The sequence below is a fragment of the Eupeodes corollae genome, chromosome 1, assembly GCF_945859685.1.
Source record: "Eupeodes corollae chromosome 1, idEupCoro1.1, whole genome shotgun sequence".
NCBI classification, from domain to species: domain Eukaryota; kingdom Metazoa; phylum Arthropoda; class Insecta; order Diptera; family Syrphidae; genus Eupeodes; species Eupeodes corollae.
In genome coordinates this window covers 43,242,773-43,260,607 of record NC_079147.1, presented here as the reverse complement: position 1 = coordinate 43,260,607, position 17,835 = coordinate 43,242,773, and the positions used below count along the sequence as shown (strand labels likewise).

Genomic DNA, 17,835 nt, shown 5'->3' with positions numbered 1-17,835 from the left:
TTTTGCCTGAGCCTAGTTCCAACAACAAATCCACACCCAAATAGACGCTGTCTTTGTTCTCGGTAGCAGTCGCCGTAGTAGATATTGCAGTCTTTTAGTTTGCGTTTGCCCGGTTTTTGTTTATTAGTCGATTATTAGCCCGAAATTCTAAAGTATCATTTCATCTTCTACTTTTTTGTCTTTTACATTATTTGAGTCTCATAATTACCAAAAATAACGTTAGATTCAATATGAGGCTCGTTCTTTGTAAAATACAAGACTTAAATTTCAAAACAAACAAAATAGGTATATTAAAATTAAAATACATACCAACTATTCAGAGATCTTCTTAAATAAACAATTTGATAATGATAAAAAAAAACCAACTGTCAATCAAACTTTAAATTCAAACCTAAATAAACTGAGCGAAAATAACAATTATTATTGCGCATGTTCTTCCCTTAATCAAATTCTTCTAAACTTCTAAAGTAAAACAAAAAAGCTTTTCTCAAAACAATTTGTTTTCTTTTGGAAAAGAGCAAACGAAAATTCAAAACATATCCCACCAACTTGGCATTTTCTCAGCGAAAATAAAAGACCTAAAACAAAAACTTTTAGATGTTTGTATGAAAAATGTCAAATAATTAGAAGAAAAACTTTCCTCACCAAATACACATTTGCACTCAAAACAAGAAAAAAGCAACACCACTTCTCATATTTTACACTTGAACCTCTAAAGTCTAAACCAGTGTAAGCGAAATTATATTTCTCACTTGCTCACCATCAACCGGCGGAAGCAAATCCCCATATTAGACTTTTATCCACCACACCACAGACTCTCTTTTTTCTCAAATTATAAAGAATAAGTCAGAGAACAATTAACAAAATAAAAATAATAATATTTTATCTAAAGACTTAACTACTCGATTATATTTTTGTTTAAACTTAGTGAGTCGGCGGTGCTATTTGAGTCCTCTAAGTGTGTAAAATTGTGAAAAATCAATTTCTCGAAATAAACAAAAATAATTATTACGTTTCGCTTAACTCAGCAACTCATAGTTGGACGGAAGGTTTTCTGTAAATACCGAGTCTTATTGCAAAAATATTCCCGCAAAGAAGTTTCACATAACTTTTTCAAAATGGTTTTCACAACAGCACACGATGAAACACCAAGACTTAAGGTAACAAAATGACAAACTTGATTGTTATAAAATAATAAATAAAATTTTAAAAGTACATAAATAAAATACCTAACTAGTGGAAGAATTTAATGTGTGTTGGAATAAAACTGTGATTATACAATAGAATGTAATATGCATCACGATTTGTCCTTTACCAAGGGCAACGTGTATTCTTAAAGCCTTTTAAGTGTATAACCTAAATCATTCAAAACTTTTAACATACTATGTATATGTACTTTTGCTTTAGTTCTTATTTATGAGTTTGTAGGTTTTTTTGAATGAAAAATATGTCACCAGGTGAAGATTATGAAATTACGCAATTTTTGAAAACTATGTTTTCTATACTCTCACTCTTGCAAAATTAGAAGAACAAAAATTGGCAAAGTACCTACGCTACGTACCGGAGAGTTGTTGAGATGAAGACCTTGATTTGTGTGGACGTATGCACATAATATTGTTCGTCTCTACAAAGCTTAAAAGTTTTTATATTTTTGTTAAATTACAGAATAAATAAATGACGTCATAAGACAGGTGATAACAAGTGTCTTCGTCTCAAAGTAGTTTGTGATTGTATATAATTGTTAACGGTTGCATGAGTTAATTTATTTCTTCTTTTTTTCTTTTTGTTGCAATAGAATGAGATTTTATTTAATTGAAACAATTAAAAGAGACTCTTAGTTGTATCAAGAGTAGGAGTGATTTTGAATTCAACACTACTAAGAGGCAGGGGTTTCTGTCTGGTTTTTTTTTTTTAGCGAGAGAACTTAATATCAATTCGTAGGAAAGTTTTGCCTATGCTCTCTATCCTAGTTATTCATTTGTGCGATAGGCAAGGTCTTTTTATTTTTGCACATTGTGGAAAGTAAAAGACTTAAACTTAAGGATGATACAATACAAAAACTGAACAACAACAATGTTATCTTTTTGATTTTGTAAGTTTAATCTTAGGTTTGTTTGATTAAGTAGTCAAGGTTGAAGAGATTCAACAATCCAAACAATTTTTGGTTGCTATGATTATTAATATGACTCGACTTATGGCTTCCTTCTAAACCGTTTTAGGTCTTTAAATTTAATAATCTAAATCCAAAGCATTGTAATCAAATTTTAAGACAAAATAATTATTCAGTTATGTTAGTTCCCGAAATCGAATGAAATGAAATCGGGATCTAAATTGAAAAATCGAGTGAATAGTTTTCAGAATTCTACCTTACGATTAATTTTATTTACAACTTCGAAATCACTTCAAGTGAATATGGGTGTACTTATATCACGTCAGTCAATACAATATTTTGCTGATTGTCGTAATTTTTAATTTTAGTTTTCCTATGATTTTCAGTTGTCAAAGCATAGTTTTCAAATGTATCTTGAAAGTTTTTGAAAAAACATTGTTCTACTTGAAATGTGATATAGAAGGCTTGATGAAAAATGATTTTTAATGCTTTGTGTGTTGCTTTAAATGCATATTAGAAGCTGCAACTTCAAATGCATTGTTCACAAAAGCTAAGGTTTATTTCCTTTAAGTGAAACTGCTACTTTTTTTAAACTATTTCCCTTTTGCGAATTAAACTCACACCACTTTGATCTAGTCGAATTCAAATCGCTTTATAATCGCAAAAATCCAAGTGAAGAACACGGAAATTTACTTTGTTTTAAGTTCAAAATTAATTTCAATTTTATTTCGAATGAAAGTGAAATGTTGAACTTAGCTGATTAACTTGTGTGTCATGTTGCACCGTCCTGTTGAAACCACATATTCTCCGAATTGACGGTGATACTCGTTCCATCGTTGTTTTCAGAGAAGTAAGGTCCAATCACACCTCGTAATGGCCTTTCTTCAATTACTTGAGGATTCTTAGAACCCCAAATACGAGAATTTTGTTTACCAACATACCCACCGAGTGAGAATCCAGTCTCTTCAAATTCCTTTCCAATTTTGGGAATCGCTTGCGTCGTTGGACGAATATGTGAAACATAATCTCATCTTAAAGCATGTCATGTGGCTATGTCGGAATCTAATTTTTTTTAGGTTTTAACAATTTGTATGGCGATAGTTAAGCGATTCACTTCCGTACATGTCAGACTTTCAACTGCACAAATAATTGGCTTAACGACTTAGACTTGACAGATGTCAAAATCTGATTCATACAAATTTGACAATTTTTTAAAGTTGTAGGAAAATATCCGACAGTGTGAGTTATAAAAAAATTGTCATGACAATGAATTTTCATGTATTCTTTCACAATTGTTAGGAATTTTGCAATAAATTTGTACTGACAATTTTTTTATGAAATTAAAAAAAATATTAAAATTTACATAATTGTCAGAATTTTATAGACAATTCAGACGGAAAACAAATTTTGGGTAAAGTGTTGACAGTGAAAAGACCTTAAATGATAAATGATATATTTGCAAATGAAAGTTGAAGTGGTAGCGACTCTCAGTTAGGTTTCCATTTTAAACAAAGAAAAAATAATGATTTATTCATAAAATGGTATCTCGAAGGTGTTTTCAATTCTTCCTTGAATTCATTGCGTTGAAACCCTTTGCCTGATCTGAGATAGTCTTTCATTTATTAACCTTCATATCATAGCTCAAGGTTTCACGAAATTTTGGCAAATAAAATCTTTATTTTCTAAAGAAACGTTTGTATTTATTTTGAAAATGATACTTCATTTTAAAGTTCTCGATTTTTATTGTGTTTTATTCAAGTCAATTATTAATAATAAAATATGAAAAGGTGTGGCATTTTAAAATTGAAAGAGTTTCAGCGTTCTTTAAATATTAACATCGAAGGGAATGGTGGAGAAACAATGGATTTGATATAAAATGCAAAGTTTTTGTTCCGAATATCATCGTTTTTAAATCATTACACATTTCAAGATTTAGAATAAAATTGTCAGTATATGGCAATAACAAAATAGCCATGACAATTTCTCATTGGCTGCGTTTAATCTTAGTCAGATAGGGTATCCGGATACCTTTTTGTTAGTGTTTTACGTGTAAAATAACAGCTGATCAAAAACAGCTGAGATGTCAAAAAAGGAATCCAAAAGTATCAAAGAATTTCTGGGGTATGTAGGTACCTAAAAGAACAGCTGATTCAACACATGGTTGAATTTCAAGAAACTTGAAAATTAATTTCAGCTTTTTGTATTTGTTGGTAAACAAAAAGATAAAGAATGTTAGTTGAAGATGTATTAAAGGATGTTCTGTTCATAATATACAATGAAGACGCTATTTGCCTCCGAATTTTATTAGGTTATCTCTTATTTATTAAATTGGTACGCACCTATCAATTCGTCATCTTCCGACCAATCAGTTGAATTATCTATTTAATGTTTTATCTTACAACAATTTTGATTTAGAAGCTTAAATGTCTCTCTGATTTTTGTGAACTGCTGAAAGTTGTTTTTATTTTTTGACAGCTATCTCTATACAGCTATCCAACTCGTTCAACAAGGTATCTAAACATCCACCTATCCAAAATAACCTATTCAACGCGAGATTGAACGTGACCATTGTATTTTTCTGAAAAATTGTCACTTGTCAATATTTTATTAAAAGTACAGATTTGTCAGACAAGTGTGACAAATTTGTAGATGTCAATTTTTATGAAATAGGGCACTGGTCGTGCAAGATTATCATGTGACATACCGCAAAATATAGACTACCCAAAATGTACATAAGTATGACTAATATTTATAAATGATATAGTCATTAGCATTTGTAATTGGTCTAAACACAAACAACTTGGGTCCAAGAGTAGCCTGTCTACGACTTAGTTAATTTGTGCTTGCATGTTTGATTTTATGGTTAAACAATCTAGTTATGACAATTGTTTTACAATTTGCATGGACTGTAACATTTCTTAAAGTAATTATTAACTTAATTAACAAAAAATTGGTATACTAAAATTAATACTTGATGAAAAAAACATATTGTAAGTTGAACACTGCAATGGATTGCTGTCGTTTTGGTTTTATTTAAACAAAAACCGGAGATTATTTGTATAGTACGCCGCGCCGCTCCAACTATTTCTTTGAGCAAAACATATTTCTAATTAATTATGACTTATAGCAAGTAAAATAAATGTTGACAAAACGTCAAAAATACCTCATGCCCTTCGGTGAACAAGGAACCCTGCATTTTTATAAATCTTTTTTTCTCTTTGTAAAAATGATAAATACAAAATCCAATCGCTGATATTTTAAGGCATTTGTTAGCTGAAAATCGTTCGCAAAACCGTATCATGAAAATGCAAACCGTACAAGCCAGTTAAGACAATTTTGAAAACCCAAATCACTAAACCGGTGGGTCACCTACCACTATATCCAAATTGACAACGAACCTTATTGCACTAAACATTAGATGAAATTGTGCAGAGAATAAATACATCGTAGAGTAATAAAGTTCAGCTTTCAAAAAACATGATCAAAAACAAACCAAAAACATGATTAACTGTCATTTTGACATACATAAGTAGACTTGGCTTTATAGTTATTGATATTTTTCTTGATTAACTCAGTCAATAGAGTTTCTGTCATTGAAAAAAAATCTTAATACGTCCAAATTGGTAAAACATTTAGTTTTTAATGTCATTAAGGCAACCAATTTGTAAGTTGGCAGTTAGGAGTCGACATCTATTTAGTTCTCCTGGGCTCTGTTTCACTAAACATTTTTCACTTTACAACTTTGCACTTTAATTTTGCAAGTTGAGTTTCCCAAAAGCAAATTTGCAAAGAGCTAAATATTGAATTCAAACGTTTTCCTCTTTGAAAATTACGTTTGAAAATTGAATAGTTTTGTTATTTTTCAAAGTATTTGTTCTTTTTGTTTCACCAAACAATAAACTTTGCAAAATATATTTAGAATTTTGAAAAGCTTTCCACTAATATGCCAAGAGCAATTTTTGGTATTTTGTTTTCAAAAGTTGTCGAAAACTAATACAATAATATATAACCTGTTTTGAAAACGTTATGTATATACTATGAAAATATGTTGTTAATAAAACGAAGAATTTAAAAAAAAGTGACCAAAGAGAAGTGAAACTACGAATTAACATCAATGTCGGAAAAAAATTTCAACAAAAGAGAGTTTTCGATTAAAGTAATCAAATTGAAGTTTTGTTGTCTAAAATTGAAGATGAACTACAATACAAGGAACATTTGTTTTAAGTCTCTGGCAAGAACTTTTGTGCATACATTACATTTGGCTGGGAAAGGAACCGAATAGCACGGTGTTGCATCTATGCACGGAATAAGCAAATCAACCGTCCGCAGAGTAGTTTATCGAGTGGTGAATATTATCATTGTTGAATTTCTCTTTAACATTATTTATTGCCACAAAATTAGACAGACATAGCCCCGCAAATTTTGTTCTTAAAGAGGATTTCCTTTTGTAGCTAGAAGTATAGAAGTATAACGGTATACCATGGTAGATGTTGATTCACCAAATTTTTTTCAATGCATATTTGATCTTAGTAAACACAATCTAAAATTAACTTTGCAAGTTTTCGAACAATAAATTCATTGCAAAGTTGTATTTCAAATTTTTCACGTTCCAAAAAAAGTTTGAAAAATTTAAAAGAAAAATGCCTTTTATGAAAGCACTTTACTTTAAAAAGTGTTTGGTGAAATAGGTTTTATATGTACATTAAAATGTTGAGTGAATTCAGGGTGGACTTTAGTAACATTCGTGGTTTAAGAAAGAATTCCTATGCCACATATGTCCACATTGCATCAAACAGGCCAGCTGTTTTGGCATTGAGTGAAACTCAAATAGGTGAAGATTCCGGTCATTCGGAATCCAATCTAAATGGGTATAACTTAGTGCCATTATTTTTTCCTCATCATGGATTAGCCGAATTGTTGCCCATTATCCTCACACTGAAATTGTCATTGCGGGCGATTTCAATATACACAATTCTTCTTGGCTTCGTTATTCTGGTCAGTCAACACCGGAAGGAAGGTATGTTGAGATCTTTGCTGAGTTTAATCAATTAACCCAGCTTGTCGATGAGCCAACTCGAATCCCTGACGTTGCAAGTCAATCCGCCAACACCCTAGACTTGTTTCTTACCTCTGACCCTAATAAATACACAATTAGTGTATTACCGCCTCTAGGCACATCAGACCATTGTATCATATCTTCAAAATTCTCATGTCGAAAAAACCCAGTTAAAGAAAAAACTCCTATGAGAACCGTTTGGCAATATGAGAAAGCCAACTGGGACGGTCTCAATGAATTCTTCAGGAACTTTAACTGGTCACTATGCTTCCTCGATAGTGACGTGGATTCCAGCGCAGATATGGTTACAAATTTAATTCTTTGTGGAATGAGAAATTTTATCCCGAACAGGGTAAAATCTATCAAACCCAAAGAGAACTCATGGTTTGAATGGAGCTGTAAAGAGATTATTAGGATCAGAGATGTTAGTTTCCGTTGTTACAAAGCCAACCCGACTGAGGAAAACCGGAATAAGTTCAAACAAGCTAGAAAGACATGTAATGGTCATATTCGTCGAACCAAATTTTTGCATGATCAGAAATTAAGGCAAAAAATACTACAATGTCCCAAAGGTAGTAAAAATTTCTGGTCATTTGTAAAAAACGTACGAAACACCACGTCATCGTCGGTTCCAACGTTCGTCCACAATGACACTCCCTATGTAAGCTCGATTGATAAAGCCAATTTGCTTGCAGCACAGTTTGCTGTTAATTCGACGCTACCGGAAAGTTTCATGAGTCCTCCTGTTCTTGAGAGCGTAAATGATTCAATGAGACGAATCTTCTTTCGCACTCGTGCAGTTGCAAGAGTACTGAAATACCTTGACATACACAAATCCGCTGGCCCGGATAGTATCTCCCCAATTGTTCTGAAGAGGTGTTCTTCATTGCTGGCAAAACCACTGCGTAAACTTTTTCATCTTTCCTACTCGACAGGTCTCTTTCCGAGCGGATGGAAAATAGCATTTGTTCAGCCTGTCCCTAAAAAAGGCGAATCCTCCTCTCCCTCTAACTATCGTCCAATAGCACTCACGTCCCTTCTTTCCAAGGTCATGGAAACGCTGATTAATTATCAGCTCAAGAAATATCTCAAAGAACGGAGGCTTCTTAATGACCGACAGTATGGTTTTCGTAACAATAGGTCCACTGGTGATCTATTGGTTCATCTCACCGAACAGTGGAACAAATCTTTACATCGTTTTGGAGAAAGTAAGATTATTGCACTTGATATTTCAAAAGAATTTGATAGAGTTTGGCACCAAGCTCTCTTATCGAAAATGCGTGCTTTTGGTATTGATGAAACTCTTCTTCGTTGGATTAGAAATTACCTTTCTAACCGTTCAATACAAGTTGTATTGGATGGTTACAAGTCTGAAATTCATAAAATAAATGCTGGTGTTCCTCATGGCTCCGGTTTGTCTCCGACACTCTTTCTTATATTCATAAATGATCTTATATCTGCCACTTCTAATCTATTAACCTGTTTCGCCGACGACAGTAACCTCAGCTTCTCATACTCGTTTATAGATTCACATCCTTGTCCTTCGGATGTGGAACTTCAACGGCAGCGTATGATAAGCTCATTAAATTCTGACCTTGACAGCATTGTACAATGGGGAATCAAAAACCGTGTAGAATTTAATGCTTCGAAAACTCAATGCTGTCTCCTGTTGTTAGTGCGTAACACACCCCCGATGCCACTATCTGTGGCACTTGCATCCAAGAAACTAATCAACTGTCAGTACTTGGTATGTGTATCACAGATCACCTTTTATGGAACGATCATATATTTGATATTGCCAAAATTGCTGCCAAGTGCTTAGGATTTCTCCGACGGTGCAAGAAATTTTTCACCCCTTCTGATCTGGCTGTAATTTACAAAGCCTTCATCCGTCCAAAGCTTGAATATAATTCGCATATCTGTACAGGTGCCCCCAAAACAAGTTTAAATCTCTTGGATAGAATACAAAAACGGGCTTTAAAAATGATAGGCGATAGAACTATAATCGAAACATTTACATCGCTAGAACACCGCGGCAATGATTCATGCATTTCGTTGTTTTATCGATATTTTTACAAACAATGTTCTGTTGAACTAGCCAGTTGCATTCCACCCCTTAAACGGTTCAGCCGTAATACTCGCACTTCTAGGAATGCTCATCAGTTTACCCTTGAGCTCAATTTCGGGCGTACTGTCAAGTATAGAGATTCTTTCTTAAATCGCACATCGAGAATGTGGAATGCTTTACCCAACTCTGTTTTTCCCTCCCATTTTGATGTTCAGAACTTTAAGACCAATGTGCACCGGTATCTCCTTTTTAATCCTTCACTATTTTCCTAATGCTCGCACTGTGTTTAAATATAAACATATAAAGGGTACTAATAACGCCTTGTGTGCCTGCAAATTATTAGAAAAAAAAAAAGATGCTATGTTAACGTCCCAACGGTGACGTCAATTATACATCGTTGATGACTGGCTTCACGCAAGAAGAATTTTCTAACTATTTTATGAAGGGTAGATTTTGTTTTGAAAAATCTGTGTTGACTAATTCCAAAAGCTATTTTATCAGACTAAGACCTTATATTCAACTCTTAATTAAGTCAGTTTTTTGAGACTAGAAAATGTCAGCAAACAAATTTAAAAACAGCGTGCTCAAGTAGTTATTAAGTTGCGAAATTATTAAATTAGATTTGGAAAAGGTTTCCATGCTTTTTGAAAGAAACATATGTTGATGTAGAGGTCACTTTTCGATTCGTTAAACAAGCTTTTTATATTGCTTAAGGTAAACCTAAAGCCCCGTAGATCTTTTGATCTGTTGTTTATGATTTGCCTGTAATAAGTCTACGCTGATATAAGACCGATAACGATTCAGTACTCCTTCCAAAATGCCCAACCTACTATTTAATACTTTCTATGAATCTATTTTTAGTTTCTTTTTATTTTTGCCCTAGATACGCATCAGACAGAAACTATGTGAGTTCATTCATTATTTATTATTGCACCCATTTAAAAAACTCAGGTTTCAATTCCAGTGTGTCATTTCATTTTTGTATGGCTTCCATTTCATCCAATTACTTACACAATACATATTGATAAATAATATAATAAAATAAACAAAATGCAACGAGAAACAAAATACGAACCAAACCTTTTTGTTTGAAAAATTGCACATTTTGTCCACAGTGTGAAATTATTGTTATTTTATTTATATTTTTACGTATGTGCGGATTTACTCGTTCTATAAATATTTATACACTGAGATACAAAAAAAAGTGTCGAACTTTGAAATTTCTCAATAATTTTAAATATATAAAGAATTTTGTTTTTATTCAGAATTGTTTATTAACATTTAATGTTATAAATGTATGTAAAAAATAAACAAATGGGAACAAACTTCTAAATAAAACATAAAATAAATGAGTTTTTGATCACTAAGTAGAGCCCATTGCATCCTCTAACATTTATTAAAGCCTTAATTCGCTTTGGCATACCTTGAGTAAGGTTTTTTTACGATCGCGTCGTCTAGACTATCCCACTCCTCAATCTGAACAAATCTAAGCACACTTAGTGTCTGGGGAAGAGCAGGTCTCCTCTTTATCATTTTTTTCAGAAGATGGCAAATATGTTTGATGGGATTCATGTCCGGGATCATGGCAGGCCAAGCCCTCAAATCTATTTGTACTTCTTTGAAGTAGTCCGTGACGCACCTGGCAACTTGAGGTTTCGCATTTTCTTGCACTATCAAGAAAGGAACCACATATTCATCCAAAATGTCAGTGATGGTAATAATTTCAGTTCACCGATCATTCTAATATGCTTCCTATTATTATTCCGTGCACGGAAATTCCTGCCCACACTATGACGTCACCTACTAGATATTTTCCCTCTGGCAGCTGTTGTCAAATTGCATCCCCACCTGATCTTCTTCACAATCTTTTAGGTCCATCTGGTGATTGTAGAGAAAACCAGGACTTATCAGTGAAGAGAACTTTAGTCGGCCCGCTTCAATCTTGGTGAAGGCAAACAAATTCCATTCACTCGTGCAGTATCGTTACTCTTGGTATACGACCACACCACTCTCCACTAAACGCACGCCGCCGTTCGGTACCAACGTTTGAGCACTCACATTGATGCCCTTTACTGATTAAATTGTGTGAGACATTTAAACCGCTATTTGATGACGATCTCGAAGGCTTTGAAGCACCAAATATCTCTGCAAAAATAAATCTCTATACTATCAAAATAATATCAACGCATCATAAAATATGACTGCACCACTTTTTTGTAACTCAGTGTATTTAAGTTCTCGATTATGAGATAGAAATCAATCGCTACATAGGTTAAGGTATTGTTTATTTAGCTAACTTTATAAAAAACCAAAGAAGAACATTTATTAGAGTTGTCGTTTTTGTAAACAACAGCTTGATCAAGACTGTTTATTGTTTTTCCTATAAATCTTCTCACTATATAGAGGTTTTCTCTGTTTTTGGCATTGAATAAATTATAAACAAATGCACAATTTCACATTGTTCAATATCAAATGTGCTTGGTTGGGTTAGGTGGAGGGCAATTGCATTGCGTCAAACGATCATTAGTTTTATGATTTTATTTATAGGTTAAGTCCAAGGCAATACATAATAAGGACTTCCTTCTTTTGATGCATATGCTGTGAATTTGTTTTGTTTTGTCAGCAATATAAATAGATTACGGAACTTTTCAAAATTTGTTGATTTTAGTGAAGAATTTTGTATTTTGTTTTCGGTTTTTATTAAAAATCTTTTAAACACCCCTCAATGAATGAATATTTATGCTGTTAAATTTGCTAAATCACTATTAAAAACACATTTTTTGATCCAGAGCTGTTTTTAAAGGATTTAAGCAATCGTTTTTGGCACAACCGGCCTCCGAATCTACGGCAGTGAGTATTGTGAGGGATACCCTGCTTTGCTGCATGCTCTCCTGTCTTTCGATGTGCGGTACATATTGCAGTGACCCTGGCTATATCATGCCAGAGTCTGCATAAATGTTCGACATAACGGTTTTGTTATAGGTAGGCTATATTTTGCTGGTTATGGTACAATCCGTTAATCTGTTCCTCCTGCTGTTAGATTCTGTCAGAAAAATTGGGAACGTTTTGCCCTTCATAGCTCCAAGAGGAATATTAACGCTTTCCGCAAGTGAGCTATGAAGGGCCAACTCATCAGCCTGTTCATATCTATTAATGCCACTATGATCTGGAACCCAAATAACAGTGACACGGAGGTTGATGTTGAGTGTATCCCGACATTGTTGGGCCAGTATAGATGATGTTGTGGCCGAATTGCGCTGTCAGTGCGCTTGGCTGTCAGTGCGGTTAGTGGTGTTTTTATTTTGGTTTGATTTCGATTTGAGTAATTTGTACGCTTCTCCCATTGCTAGTTATTCCGATTGAAATACACTGGCACAATCAATTAGCCGAAAAGACTTAAGAGACATTTAAGGACTCAGAGAAGATTCCAACCCCAACTACACACTCCATCTTTGGTATTCAAGTCTTTCGTAACCATGCCATCCTACCAATCCCTTCTGGCAGGAAAGATGAATTTAAAATCTTTGCTGAGGTTCAAACTGGAATTAGTTCGTTACTGTTGCCATGTTCATAGGGTCTAGAAAACCACCAGATTGATCCTTTAAGCCTTAGCGCGCTGCACGATATTTATTTATTTATTATGTAGGTCTTCATGTAGGAAGCGCAGAATATCATTTAAGGCATCCATTGGGCAGGATCCAAGGGCCCCTGTAGTGTCGACACTAGTCAACCTTCCTTAGTTTCTTGATATTGTATTTCTTGTTAAGCAAAGGCAATAGAGAATAGATTCGTAGAAAAAAAATAGGTAGTACAAAGGCTGCGTACGTCCAAGAAATGATTTTCGATTGAAGGCCAAAAGTTTTCTTTTAGGAAAAGTTCAAATCATTTAAGTAACTTAAATTGATTCTGAAAATTCTTATTAGTTTTGAAACGCCTTGAATTTATTGCTTTTTTAGTTTTGGAAAATACGTTGAAGTTAATTTGTATTGCTGATTTCGAATCCGTAGTCCTATTTTAATTATTTAAGAATTTGTTTTGAGCAACCATCGTAGGATCCATTTTTTTAAAGGCTCGGCCACGCCACTATTTTGCTTTTAACGTTGGCTTAAGCTCTTACAACGTAGCGTCGTCGACTTGTTAGTATAAACCAATGACTTAATGTAGTCCCAAATAAAGTAGTTTAGTAGCTTTTAATCACATCAACGAGGCGCACACGCTCATCAAACGTAAATTGTTGTGCGTGGCTTGTGGCACCACATTCAAAATAAACCACATGTTGTCCAATTCCATATCAATTTGGGTCAAAATAATCGGTTATTAAAGTAACAGTAACGTAACGATCGTTATCGTCGACAAAAAAATTTAACCGGCATTTATTTTTTGTGGATGAAGTGTTGATTCATGAAAGAAATGTTATTTATCACTCGACCAATAACGAATATTTCGGTTATACACAATTCCATTGAGCCAAAAATGATAAGCCAAACGTTGCTCGCTAATGATCCAAATGCAATGGATTAAAGGTGACCTACAGTTTGTATGTCTATTTTGAACGACTAATTCGAGAAGCACTTTTTCATGAAAGGAATTTGTCTTGGAGCGTTTGTCAATTGCACGAAAGCTTTAGTACCTGCGAAAACAAAACTTTTAACAGGTACAGGCGCTAACTACCACGCTTCAGATACTACTTGCCATTGGGATAGTCAAAATCTATTCTAGCACTACGCTCTCATAATCTTTTATATTCGTTAATATTTGTGCGAAAGCCGCTATAATCAAGCGCCAATTTATCACAATAATTTCATAGATAACTTATCAGTTTATTGGCCCTCATTATTATCAAAACGTAGTTATAGCTAATATTTAATAGCTTTACTAAACTTATATCTTGAGCATTAGGCTACTGATTGGATATGAAATATTGATTAAATTAAAGAATAGCTAATAAATAAGTTTACATGCGTGTTATCTAGTCGCATTTCATTTAACGCTTTATTCAACCGTCGTCAGGATGAACCTGAGCTGTGCCAACAATCTTCTCGAAATGTCACTAATTTTGCGCGTCAAATAAGTTCTTTCTTATCTGGACTCTAGACCCACAAGTTAGCGACATCTATGCCGATAAGTTACTAATGATTTGACTTGGGTTCTTCCTTAAATAAAGACCAATTGAAAATTGACTCTTTTAAGCATAAAGCTTCTGTTCCACTCGACAGGAAGAAGCTCAGCTTGGTGAAAGAATGTTGTGCTTTCTTTATTAAGGTTTCTAGGTTGAAGTCTTCTTAATTGAAAATAATGAGCCTTGACTTTCAGTTCATGTAAATTATTTCTTTAGAAGCTATAGAGGATGAAGAGGAGGAAGAGGCATCCTCTCATTTTCTATGCATAAATCCTAGGCTATCATAAAGACGAAGGTACCTCTTCCTCTGAGGAGACTTCTTCTACAACAAATCAAGTGATGAACAAATTCTGACATTAGTTGCCTCATTCATTCCTTATAAGGAGCTCTAAATGGTTAAGCGAGCCACAAACCATTCACTTGTTAGATATTCCTAACCTAAATTTTTAAAAGTTTATATACAGTTTAAATAAAAAAAATAAAAATAGTTTGGAAGCATTCAAAATCTCAGTAACCCTTGGCCAGGTCCTCTTCAATGTCCATCAATTCCAAGATTGGAATTTCCTAACGCTTTTATTTTGTTGTAGTTTTTTTAATATCCATTTTTTAAAATCTAATTTCAGATGAGTGAAGTCCCACAAATGATGGCCGCTGAAGCTGAAACCCAACTCGAGCACATGTGCCGCTTGGACTTTGATTCACCAGCACCGCAAGTCCGTTTGTCTGGTATCATTTGTACCATCGGCCCCGTTTCGCGCAGCGTTGAAATGCTCGAGAAACTAATGGCCACTGGCATGAACATTGCCCGTATGAATTTCTCACATGGTTCCCACGAATACCATGCCGAGACAATTGCCAATGTTCGTCAAGCTGGCAAAAACTACTCGGCCAAATTGGGCTACACTTATCCAATTGCTGTTGCCTTAGATACCAAGGGACCTGAAATTCGTACCGGTTTGATTGAGGGCAGTGGATCTGGTGAAGTTGAATTGAAGAAGAACGAGACCATCAAGTTGTCAACAAGCAAGGACTTTTTGGAGAAGGGCAACAAGGACTGCATCTATGTGGACTACCCAAATATTGTGAATGTTGTTAAGCCAGGCAATCGGGTGTTCGTTGATGATGGTTTGATTTCTTTGATTGTTTCCGAGATCGACGGAGACACTTTGGTTTGCAAGATCGAGAACGGTGGTGCTTTGGGATCCCGCAAGGGTGTCAATTTACCCGGTGTGCCAGTTGATTTGCCAGCCGTCTCCGAGAAGGACAAGTCTGACTTGAAATTCGGTGTTGAACAGGAAGTCGACATGATCTTTGCTTCGTTCATCCGTAACGCAGCCGCTTTGACCGAAATCCGTGGTGTTTTGGGAGAGAAGGGCAAGAACATTAAAATCATTTCCAAGATCGAAAACCAACAGGGTATGCAAAATTTGGATTCGATCATCGAAGCCTCCGATGGTATTATGGTTGCCCGTGGTGATTTGGGTATTGAAATTCCCCCAGAGAAGGTGTTCATTGCCCAAAAGGCTATGATCGCCCGTTGCAACAAAGCTGGCAAGCCAGTTATCTGTGCCACACAGATGTTGGAGTCCATGGTTAAGAAGCCACGTCCAACTCGTGCTGAAATCTCTGATGTTGCCAACGCTGTTTTAGACGGCGCCGATTGTGTGATGTTGTCCGGAGAGACCGCCAAGGGTGAATACCCCTTGGAGTGTGTGTTGTGCATGGCCAAGACATGCAAGGAAGCCGAAGCTGCCTTGTGGCACAAGAATTTGTTCTCCGATCTGGTATCGAAGAACCCAAGCACCACTGATGCCGCTCATGCCGTAGCAATTGCTGCTGTTGAGGCCGCTTCAAAGAGCACAGCTGCCGCTATCATTGTCATCACCACAAGTGGCCGATCTGCTCACTATCTGAGCAAGTACAAGCCAAGATGCCCCATCATCGCTGTGACCAGGTATGGACAGATCGCCAGACAAGCTCACTTATACCGTGGTATTCTTCCATTAGTTTATGCAGGTTGGTATTTCTTTGAGATGAATGGAATTGAATAGAGAGACTCATAATATTTTATGTTTTTTTTTTAGAACCCGCCGTCGGTGATTGGTTGAAGGATGTTGATGCCCGAGTACAATTCGGTATCCAAGTTGGCAAGAAGAACGGTTTCATCAAGTCTGGAAACTCAGTTGTCATTGTTACTGGCTGGAAGCAAGGATCCGGCTTCACAAACACCATGCGCATTATGTATGCATTTTTTGAATCAGATTCTATTGATAATATTCATTGTATTTTGAAAAATGATATTGATTGATAGTAATAAATGAATGAATGAATGATTGAGATAATTGAATGAGTGAAAATGTTCAAGGATTCAACTAATTTTTGTTTGTTTTGCTTTTATTTTTCTTCCAGAACTGTCGAATAAATTAAATCTTACACACAAATTACCTCATGTTAAGTGCCCTAAACACCACATCCCAGCGCACATCAAACACATCTGTAGAACAGATATAATAAATATTTTATTTTAGACCTTAAAGGAAAGTGAAAAGTTATTTAAAAAATAAAACAATAAATATAACTCAAAAGTATGTATCTTCATCTTGATGTCGTCACAACTCACATGAAGGTCCTTTTGATAAGGATCTCAATTATATTGGTTTACGTTTATTAAAATATTAATTTATGAAAATTCATTATAACCAAGTTTAAAAAAATTTAATTCAAAGAAATACCAACAAAAATGTTAAGTGTTCTTTTAGAAATTGTTGATAGAAATATACAAAAGTCGTATAAATGAACAAAAGCTTAATAATAAAACCATTAAATGTAAACAAATTAAATAATGTATATTTTTTGCATGTTTCTATTCGTTGATTTGATTCCTAAGCATCCACGAATGTCTTCTATTTTCTACAGCCCAGTTACTATCCTTTCAGTCACCTTGGCTATATGGTCAGCATCTTTCATAGCTTAGTTTTTAAATTGCACAATCAATTAAATCCGAGAACTGGCATTCGAAGAACCTCTTGGTAATGGTATTGATGACCTTTTACTCGATGAGATGATTGCTTGCAATATATTCACATCATTGGACAGGTTCAGACGACATAAGGGACTTGAAAGTTAAACAAATTTCTAGTATGTAATTGGCCAGCTGCCAAAAAACTACCTTCCAATCCAAACAACTATAGGGGAATATCCTTCATAAACGTATCGTACAAAATTTTTACGACAATTTTACAATGGCGCCTTACATCTTGAATCAACCACAAAGAGGGATACTCAACTTTCGACCACATTTTTTGTACTTCGCAATGTAGCTGAATATTTTGCAGCGCAGGGAAAGAAATTATACGCGTTCTTTGTGGATTTCAAGGCTGCATTCGACACAGTCGATAGAATATCGTTGATGTACAAATTGTACTGCAAGGGAATGTCTCACAAATTTGGAAGAGTCAGAAAATCTGCTGGAAGATACATGG

The 17,835-nt window shown here is 34.7% G+C and overlaps 1 protein-coding gene across 3 annotated transcripts in view; it reads left to right on the top strand.

Annotated features, from left to right (window-relative positions):
• Positions 1–17,200, top strand: part of LOC129953704 (pyruvate kinase-like) — a 29,181-nt gene extending 11,981 nt beyond the window's left edge. For 2 of the 3 annotated variants that reach the window (XM_056067069.1, XM_056067070.1), the window contains 3 exons: positions 14,977–16,369; positions 16,438–16,594; positions 16,763–17,200. In XM_056067069.1, coding sequence (XP_055923044.1) covers positions 14,977–16,369; positions 16,438–16,594; positions 16,763–16,775 — 1,563 coding nt within the window. In that variant the 3' untranslated portion in view covers positions 16,776–17,200. Of the gene's footprint in view, positions 1–751; positions 1,161–14,976; positions 16,370–16,437; positions 16,595–16,762 lie in introns of those variants that run through there. The other variant, XM_056067068.1, reaches the window with a different exon arrangement.
• The last annotated feature ends 635 nt before the right edge of the window (positions 17,201–17,835 follow it).